General features: G+C 28.5%; 1 protein-coding gene across 1 annotated transcript; it reads left to right on the forward strand.

The window, feature by feature from the left end:
- The first annotated feature begins 9113 nt into the window (after positions 1-9113).
- Positions 9114-9951, forward strand: LOC120090872 (disease resistance response protein 206-like). Its single transcript, XM_039048574.1, has one exon. It carries the CDS (start codon positions 9209-9211, stop codon positions 9776-9778), a length of 570 nt encoding a protein of 189 aa, XP_038904502.1. The 5' UTR covers positions 9114-9208; the 3' UTR covers positions 9779-9951.
- The last annotated feature ends 638 nt before the right edge of the window (positions 9952-10589 follow it).

Below are 10589 nucleotides of genomic sequence, written 5' to 3' on the forward strand. Positions count from 1 at the left end.
ATGTATAAAATTATGAAAAACAATTCGATTTGAATAAAATTGAATACGAATAAAGTAATGAAAAACTATTCAAAGATTTGAATAAAATATATAGATAAAATAAAAGTTAATAATATATGAATATTTAAAATATAATTTGGTAGAAAATTTTGGATATTTAATTAAGATGAAATTAATTCGAAAATTGGTTAAACATAATCTAAAATAATAATAAAATATAAAGATTATGTTAACCATATGAGTAAAATTAGGAGAACACTTGTTCTTGAGGAATATCAGTATATTTTATATACATAACTTTTTTTATTATACAATTCCCTAGTATTTGTACTTTTATCAACTACTACTACTACAGACAAGGGCAAATCACGGATTTAAGAATTTGTGGCTATTTGCATGTTACTTGAGTTGCCATAAATCTTATTCCCGGACAGTTTTGCTATTTTTCAAAACGAAACCTTAAATTTTGCCATACGCTCAATTTCCCTAAAATTAACTCTAATATGCTCCTTTATGTTTAAGGACTTTTCAATTTTTTTTTTTAGTTTTTTTCTAAAAAATATAGAGAAGTAGAGAGAACAAAAGAGAAGGGAATGAGAGAGAGGAAGAGAGAGGACCAAGAGAGGAGGGAGAAAGAAGGAGATGAGAGAGATTAAAAATTGATTTTTTTTTAAACTCATCTTGGTACTTCAACCTTTCGTCAATTTTTTTCGAATTTAATGGTTTTATTAAAATTAGAGAGATTTTTTTAACTAATTCTTGAAAATCTATCAACTAAATTGATCAATTTAAAATTTAAAGGAAATGTTTAAAAAAGAAAATTTAAGAGACTAGATGTACCTATTCTTCAAAATTTAGAGAACAAAAATATATTTTTTCCTAATTATTATTGTTTCTAATTATTCAATTTTCTGTTAGATTAACACGTGAAGAGATATTTGATGCAAAGAATTTAGTGTTTATCCCAACCATTTTAATACTATTCTCTCCATTGGTGTTTAGACAAACATGTAATTAAAGTACTATTTTATATAGAAACTTCCTGCCATCTTAAAGTATGGTTGATTAATGTGAAGCATGAACAATTTTAGGTCAATGATCCTTGTACCTGGCGTTCGTTTCATTCTAGTCTTTATCTCTTGGCTTGTTCAATTTTAGACTTTGTAATTTTAATCAATCTTAAAATTAATCTTTAAAGTTAATTTGTTGTTGATTTTTTCTTTTAAAAAAATAATCTCTATTAGTATTTCTTATGCAAATTGTGAAACTATATTTAAATAACGTCTTATTTTCTATGAAATTATTATTATTATTACTATCACTTAACCAATTTTAATAAATAAAAAAAAAACTTTGGAGGGCTAAGTTTTAAATATATTGAAAGTATAAGGACTATGTTTAAAATTCATTAGAAATATAGGAATTAAAACTAGACAATTTATTATTAATATTATCATTTAACCAATTTCAATTAAAAAAAATTTTTTGAAGGGCTAACTTTTAAATATATTGAAAGCACAAGACTAAATTTAATATTTGTGGTTGACTACCACTATAGTGGATATTTAATTTAAGAATGTATTTGAAATACATTTTAATTTAAAAAAATAAGTCTTTTTGGAGGAAAATTGAGTAATTAACAACCACTCAAAATATTTTTTCAAGTGTATTTTAATCAATTTCATCAAAAGTGTTTAAATAAAAATGAGATTTTTGAAAAATATTTTTTTTCAAATCAATTTAAACAGACCTTAAAGTGCTACCCTCCATGAAATTAAACAACATTATTAATGAGATTAAACCACTACCATTATATTTATAGGTTGTATTTAATTTGAAATATTATGTGTAGAAGAGAGTTTGGAATATGATTTGATATCTTAGACTGCTGTATAATTAATTTGATATTTGAGGGGTATAATACTCTAATTTTTTTTTTAAAAAAAATATCGTGGCTTTTTAATAAAATTATAGATTATATATATAAATTATAGATGTATATCATTTAATTCACTGACGTTGATGAGGGGAAAAAAAAGATATTAGCATTTAAGTACATATAAGATCATAAATAAAAGTTTATTTGTTTTTGTAAAAAGTAAAGCATAAGTCAAATTGGAACTTGGAAGACGATTGTTAAAAAAAATTAATTAAATAAATAAATAAGTTGGAAGACAAATAATGATTTAAAAGGGAAAATATAATTTATACCCCTAAATTTATGATTGTATCAATTTAAACCTTAAAATGAAAGTCTATTAATTGAAACTCTAAATTTTGATTGTTGTATCAATTTAAACTTTGAATTTTGAGAATTGTGTCGCTTTAAATCTCAAACTAATCATTGTATCAATTTAAACTCTAAAAAATGTATCAATTTAAATCTTAAAACTTTCATTAATATTGATTCAAATCCTGAATTTTCATAATTATATCCAAATAAAACATAATGGAGAGTTTAAGTTAATACAATTATGAAAATTCTGTGTTTAAATTGATACATTTATAAAAGTTCAGAATTTGAACTGATACAATTATTAGTTGTGGAATTTAAATGGATACAATCTTAAAATTTAAGGTTTAAATTGATACAATTCAAAATTCATAATATAAATTGATATTTGCCCTAATTTAAAAATATATGACTGTCGTTGTTGTATGATTCTTTGAAAAATAATAATAAAACAATAATTTGTTGCAATGATATCCAAATTAATGAGAAAGTACTACCTCGGGACAAGGAGATTACAAAATGGTTAAATTATAAAAAATGTCCTTGAATTTTACATTTTGGGTAAAAAATGTTATTGAAATTTTAAAAAATGTCCTTAAATTTTTTATAAAAAAGTTCAAAAAATCCTTGCGGTAAGCTTTGGATGAAAACCGTTAAAGTTTTGTTTCAAAAATACCTCTGAACTTTCAAAAAGTTTAAAAAATACCCTTAACTTAATAAAAGTTAAAAAATACTCTAATCGTTAGTATTTGAACAAAAATCGTAATTCCTCGTGACAAAAATAACTTTAAAAATTAAAAAAATTAAAAATACTCCTACTAACCAATTTTTTTGAAGTTTTTTTTTTTTTTTTTTTATAAATTCGAAAAGAACCAATTTTAAAATAAATTATAGAGATATTTATATAGAATTTTAAAATAAACATACAAAGACGATAAATAGTCAAATAAAAAAGTATCAACCTAAATCATGTTTGTTTTTAGGAATTTAATATTTATTTTATTACTTAGATAGGTTATCGAGCAAAAGAAGCTGTCGGGATGTTTTAGATGCAATTCCAACTTGGAGCAATTAGTAAGCAATAGGAGGCAAAACGGTCAAATCGAGTAAGGGGAGGCACGTCGTTGCACAAGTACTACGACACTTGTGCCCCGCCCATTCATAGAGATAGTCTTCTCGGTAAACATTGCAGTCCTACCCTGCGATGCCGCATCGGTCTCCATTTGATACGCGTTCATGAAGAGGCACTCCTTCCAATATGCTCTCCAAGACGCTTCGTGAGGAGGCCTCTAGTGTCACAGTGTTTTGGTGTGTTTTGATTATTGAGAAAATTGGTGTAAGCTAAAAATTAGAAAATTAAGAGAAATATGAGAGTACCTATATGTACGATAAATATTCAAATACTTTTTTTATACGACTATTTATCGTTTTTGTTGTTTCAAGAGGAGATTTTGATTTTGGAACTTTGTTAAATTTTGTGGTATTTTATGTTTTAACTTAAAACTTTTGTTTTTATTTTGGTGGTTGAGAATATTGGTGTAAGCTAAAAATTGAAAAAAATAAGATAAACATGAGAATATCTATATGAAAAAAGTGAGAATATCTATATAATTTATTTTAAAATTGGGTTTTTCAAACTTAAAAAAACTTCAAACAAATTGATCAGTAAAAGTATTTTTTTTTATTTTTAAAGTCATTTTTATCATGAAGAATTAACGATTTTTGTTCAAATAGTAACTGTGAAAGTATTTCTGAACTTTTATTAAGTTAAAAGTATTTTTCAAACATTTTAAAAGTTTAAGGGTATTTTTGAAATAAATTTTAATGGTTTCCATACAAAATTAATGATAAAGGTATTGTTTGAACTTTTTTTTATAGTTTAAGATATTTTTGAAACTTTTAAAATTTGAGGGATATTTTTGACATAAAATATAAAATTCAAGGACATTTGTTATAATTTAACCTTACAAAATCTACACTAGTGCATCGGAAAAATAAAATTCTTTTTACATGGTCAGACGAGGATACGGTCATAGTCTTTTGTCTGATTCTCTTTTACAAGCTTTTTTATTTATTTAAGCTCTTCTNTCTTTTACAAGCTTTTTTATTTATTTAAGCTCTTCTTAAAAAAAAAAAAAAAAAAAGCTCTTTTGTTTTTTTTCAAAATATAATATTTTTATGTTAAAATATCATTTTAGTCCTATGCTTTAAAATTTAACTAATTTTAATCTCTATATTTTCAATTGATAATGTATTTTTAATAAATTTTAAAATTAGTCCCCAATACTAATTTACCGATAATATAAAAAAAAATTGTTATCGATTAACATATTTACTATAATTTTTTAAAATATATTCGTTTACTATATCTTTTTTATGAAAATTAGTGTCGTTGTTTAACCAATTTCGGTAAAAATAATTTAAAAAGAATTAAATTTAAGATTTATTAAAAATACATTGAATTTCAATTGATAGAGATTACAATTAAATAAACTTCAAAGTATAGGAACCAAAATGGTAGTTTAATCTATTATTATTCATTAATAATATGATAAATAAATTATCATAATTAAGATTATTATTATTTATACTTTACCAACTGAATTATATTTAGATTTGAGATGTAATTATCTATTGTTAACCAATTAAAATGTTCAATAATATTGATTACAATTTATTGATTAAGATATATTAATAAAAGTTTATAGGGTAACCTATTTAATAGGAGTATACCAAGTTGGATTAAGTTAGGTTAGGAAATTTTTGGACCAATTCGAAAATTCAAGGTGATGTTATTTATTAAAAAAAAAATAATAATTGAACAGGGGGTAACAACCCAATTACCCTCCTATTTTCAAGTTGAGTTGTCAGGTTGTTCATTTTTTTTTCCACAAAGAATCAACAAAAAGAGCTAACACAAAATATAAATTTGTATCTAATTCCTAATCCAAAATACAATCAGATCAACAATATTTTAGAGAACTACATATCATAGAAGAGAATAACAATATATCACTAACAAAAATCACAAAATCAAAGCTTTATTTTAAAGAAAGAAAGAAAAAAAATGCACAAACAGATTTGAACGGTGACAATAATGATGAACATATCTAAATGAAGAAAACTACTAATATTAATAGTGAGCGTGAGTGATCACTACAAGAATTTTGGGCTTTAATGTCGGTTGAAAAAGGTGAAATCGGATGTATAATGTCGTTTAAAAAAAAAGATCTTTAATGTCGATTTTAAACCGACATTGAAGATGGGCTACAATGTTGGTTCAAAACCGACATTAAAGGCCCTTTTTTTTTAAAAAAAAACTTTATTAAAAAATATCTTCTCCATTTCATACCAAATCTTCTCTCTCCTTTCACTTCTCTCTTACCAAACCCTCTTTTCTCTTCTTAGCTTGTCGTTCACATCACTTCCGATCGTCGTCGTCACCAGTGTTGCTTGGATCTTCATTGTCGTGGGCTTCTTCCGGTGGTGGGTCATCGTCGTGGGTGTTCTCTGGTTGTTTTTCGTCGGCGTGTGGGTGTTCTTCGTCGGTGCGTGGGTGTTCTTCGTCGGTGCGTGGGTGTTCTTCAGGTATTCTCCGGTTGGTTTTCGTCGTCGCGTGGGCGTTATTCTTCCAGTGATTGTTCGTCGTGGTTGTTCTTCCGGTGGGTTAGCTCACCGTTCTCCAGCTGGCTCCGGTCGTAGAGGTGGGTCACCGACATGGATCTATAGATTTAGTTGTGAGTTTTTTTCCAATCCGGTCGTCTATTTGCCCGATCTATTCATGGGTCTTCCGATCCGGTCGTCGGCATTATAATTTTTTCAGATCTGCCAACTCAACTCTGTTCGCAAGGTCCAGTGCTCGCCGGTGTTCCAATCTTCGAGCTCCGGTTCGGATCTCTTCAAGCTTGTGGATTGTTTAAGTTGTTTGCTTGGAAAGGTAAAAATTTATTTTCATATGAATTTTCAATTTAGTAATTTAAAGTTATTTCATTAATTTTATTTTTATTTTAATGATTAAACTTATTGAAATTTTGAAATGTTGGAATTAAATTAGTTGAAGAATATATACTTGGTTGGTAGTCTTGCTTGGTGTAGTTTAAGTGTATATCAAAATCCCTTTCTTTTAATTATATATAAACTAATTTGGTCTTACTTGGTTGATTAAGTTTGATTGGTGTGGTTCAAGTGTTATTTCATTAATTTTATGTTTTGTTCCAATGATTAAGTTTCTTGAAATTTGTTAATGTTGGAATGAAATTAGTTCAAAAATTATACTCGATTGATAGTCTTGCTTGGTGTGGTTCAAGTGTATATCAAAATCCTTTTCTTTCAATTATATATAAACTAATTTGGTCTTACTTGGTTGATTAAGTTTGATTGGTGTGGTTCAAGTGTTATTTCATTAATTTTATGTTTTGTTCCAATGTTATCTAACCATGATATGTTTATTGGAAGATTTATGTATAATTTTTTTGTTTATGGGGTATTTGGTGTAAGTATTCATGGAAGTACCAATTGATATTTGTGAATAAGAGAAATGATTATTAATATTATAGAAGTAGTTGATAATTATAATTATTGTTCTATGAAAGTGTGTTATCGATATACAAATGTTGGTTAGTGTGCTTATTTCATATTTGATGAGTACTTATAGAATGGATTGGAAATTTTAATTCTTGTTTGTAGATAAATTATTATAGAAGTGTGTTTCATTGCAGGTAACTTTGTATTTAGTTTTATGGTAGAGTGTATTGTTCTATCTATTGTTATATTTCAGGTTTGAGTTTAGTGAATTCATAGGTGGAAAACAAATATTGTTGGCTTGCCATGCAGAATATAACAGGCACGCACTACAATGAACAATTTTTTATATTTTTTTTAATAAAAAACAATGACGGACATTTTCTGACCCAACACGAGATATATAATGTCGTTTTTAACTTTTTGACTGATATTAAAAATGGATTCGACAACGGAATTTAAAAAAAAACGAACAATAATTGAAAAAATGGACATGGATTCTAGGCTTCAATTTCAATTTAAAATCAATATTAAAAGGCTTTAATGTCAGTTGACAACCGATATTAAAGGGCTTTAATGTCAGTTGTAACCGACATTAAAGATAGTGTTATTAAAGCCCTTTAATGTCGGTTTTAAACTGACATTGTACACCCTCTTCAATGTCGGTTTAAAACCGACATTAAAGACAACCGACATTAAAGGGCTTTAATAAACTATCTTTAATGACGGTTTAAAACCGACATTAAAGCCCAAAATTCTTGTAGTGGATGGACAACAAGTCGTGGCGGATCCAAAAATTTTATTGATGGGAGGTTTTATATAATTTAGTAAAACTAAATATAATGAGTGGGATTTGAATCTAGGTTTTAAAGAGACTATTAGGCATATTTACCATTACGCTAGTTAATGGTTTTGATACTTTGTTAATTATATATATATATAAAATTGAGAGGAACTCGAACCTCTAGATCCATACTAAATTTGTTTCTAACGACAATTAGATGTGATAGATCCGAATCGGAGTATTGATTCTCCAAAAAAACCAATCGAACCCAAACCCAAAAAAATATAACTCTATCCAACCTAAACAATTTCAGCTGGCCGGTTGTCCACGTTTTTCAACTTTCTGAGTTATTTGACCCCTACTATTTACACTTGAACAAGCCATAAAAGAAACTAACCTTGTTGAAAATAAATTAGATTTTATTAATTGTCAAGCCACTGAGTTTTGTATCAAATTATGTTAATAGAGTAATAATTTAATAATACCTAACATTTTTCATCAACCATTAAAAAAAAAAAAAATCAAATTTTCTCATTGAAATTTGAATTAGCCGAAAAAGCTAAGAATGGTTAAAGTTAAAAGACGTCTAACTTGAGATTTTATTTTATAAGATTTAGTACATGCTTGAGAATAATTTTTAAATAGATATTTATAAACAGTTTTGTGATATTCAAAACAACTTCAAAACATTATAATAGATTGAGAGACTCCAAAATCGAATGCATGAATTATCTATAAATCAATTATTTAAATCACTTTTTTCATATTTGAAATCCTTCCAAAACACATTTTTAATCACTCAAAAATCAATTCAATATTTAATTTAGTATGTTCATCTCTTTTTCATATTATTAAAATTGATTTTGAATAGTTAAATTTTCACCCCTAAAATATGGTAGTAGTTGCAATTCCACCATCAAATTTTCAATTTTAAAAATTAGACCTTTAAACTTTTATAAGTATTAAAATTGGACCCTCAAGCTTATAATAATTATAGAAATTAAACTCACAAACAATACAAATTGAACTTTTAAACTCATACAAATGTTATAATTTATACAACTATGTGTGTTTGAAGGTCCAATGACCAAATTTTAATATTTAAATAATTTTGAAGGTCCAATTTTTACACTTCTCATATTTTTAAAATTGAAAGTTTGATAGTGTAATTGTACTTACTACCATACTTTAGGGGTTTTGTCTTTTTTTTTTTTTTTCTTGCAATTAGCCAATTATATATTTTAAAGGCTATAGAGTATAGTAGTTGCATGAAAAGTATAAAAAAAAAAAAAATAATAAATAAAAAAAACCCCACCCTACTCTACCTCTCATCATGAATTTATAAAAAAAATTGACATAATCTCCCTCTTTAGCCGTAACTGGTCCAACTAATCCTTTACCAATTGTAGCAGTACGCATTAAGCATTCCCAAAACGTAACACAAATATTCCGAATTCTCTTCTTTCGAATTCTTTTTCTTTATTTATTTATTTTTCACTTCTATCCCAAGTTACTATTTTTCTTTTTCATTTCTCATTTCTCATTTCTTATATATATATATATGTGTACAGAGATCTCCACTATTCTCCTTCTATAAGAACAACCCATATCACAATTTTTGCTTCCCAAGTTTCAAATATCATAGCTCTAATTCCTTCCTTCAACAAAACATGCCTCACAAATCTCCCATTTCCAGTTTCTTCTTCTTCTTCCTCCTCCTCTTGATTACATTCTCCGCCACCACCGCCGCCGGGAAACACCGATCTCGCCGCCCCTGCCGTCGGCTAGTGTTCTACTTCCACGACATCCTCTACAACGGGCAGAACGCAAAGAACGCAACCGCCGCCATCGTCGGAGCTCCGGCGTGGGGAAACACGACGATTCTAGCCGGACAGAACCACTTCGGTAACGTGGTGGTGTTCGACGATCCAATCACACTCGACAACAACCTCCACGCGACGCCGGTGGGGCGGGCGCAGGGATTCTACATTTACGACAGAAAGGAAATCTTCACGGCGTGGCTTGGATTCTCGTTCGTGTTCAACTCGACGGAACACAGAGGGAGTTTGAACTTCGCCGGCGCGGATCCGTTGATGAATAAGACGAGAGACGTTTCGGTGATCGGAGGGACGGGAGATTTCTTCATGGCGAGAGGGATTGCGACTCTGTCAACGGATTCGTTTGAAGGGGAAGTTTATTTTAGGCTTCGAGCGGATATTAAACTGTATGAATGTTGGTGATTTTGATTTTGGGGGATCTTTCTTTTTCTTTCTGTTAAGTCCTTTTTTTTTTCCTTTTCTTCTCAAATCCAAACCTGTTGCTTTTTTATTTGATTCTCTGTCCAATGTAAGGAAAAGAAAATGGTAATGCAATAAATTGATTGGATCAGTCTTATGAACATTTAAAATTTCAATTTCGTCCTCATTTTTTGTATTTATTTTTTCCGAAATGTCGTTGTTATCCCAACTACCTTTTATTACATGGTTAAAAAAAGTCTTAAAATATAGCCAAATGAGTTAAGTGGATTGACATGCACTCTTATACAAGAGATTGAAATTCAATCCCCCACTCCGATAATTCTTATACTAAGAAGAAGTTTGAAAATATATAATTTTAGGAGTTCCAACATAAAAAAACTAAAAATACGTCCAAACATTTCATTTTTTACAAAGAAAAAGACCTATTTGTCTCTCTATTTTTACCGATACCAATAGCTATTTACAATTTAGCTCTCATCTATGTTATATATATATATTCTCTCTCCCCATGCTTCAAGGTCATTACTTCTTCATGTCTCTCTTTTCTCCTTCCCTCTCTTTCCCTTTTCTCCTTCCGATAGTGTGAGTTGCAGGTGGGAGACGAACAACTAAAGCAATCACGGGACGACATGAATGGCGATGGCGGACTCAAAGCGAACGAATAGTAATGATGGACTTTGAGCAGACGAATGACAATGGCAGACTCGGAGCAAATGAACGACGACAACGGGCTCAGAATAGACGAACAACGGACTCTGAGCGGACGACAAACAGATGAACAGCGCAGCTGATT

The sequence above is a fragment of the Benincasa hispida genome, chromosome 1 (assembly GCF_009727055.1).
Source record: "Benincasa hispida cultivar B227 chromosome 1, ASM972705v1, whole genome shotgun sequence".
Lineage (NCBI taxonomy): Eukaryota > Viridiplantae > Streptophyta > Magnoliopsida > Cucurbitales > Cucurbitaceae > Benincasa > Benincasa hispida.

Coding starts and splice junctions, on each gene's coding strand:
- LOC120090872 (XM_039048574.1), top strand. CDS start 9,209: ATGCCTCACAAATCTCCCATTTCCAGTTTCTTCTTCTTCTTCCTCCTC.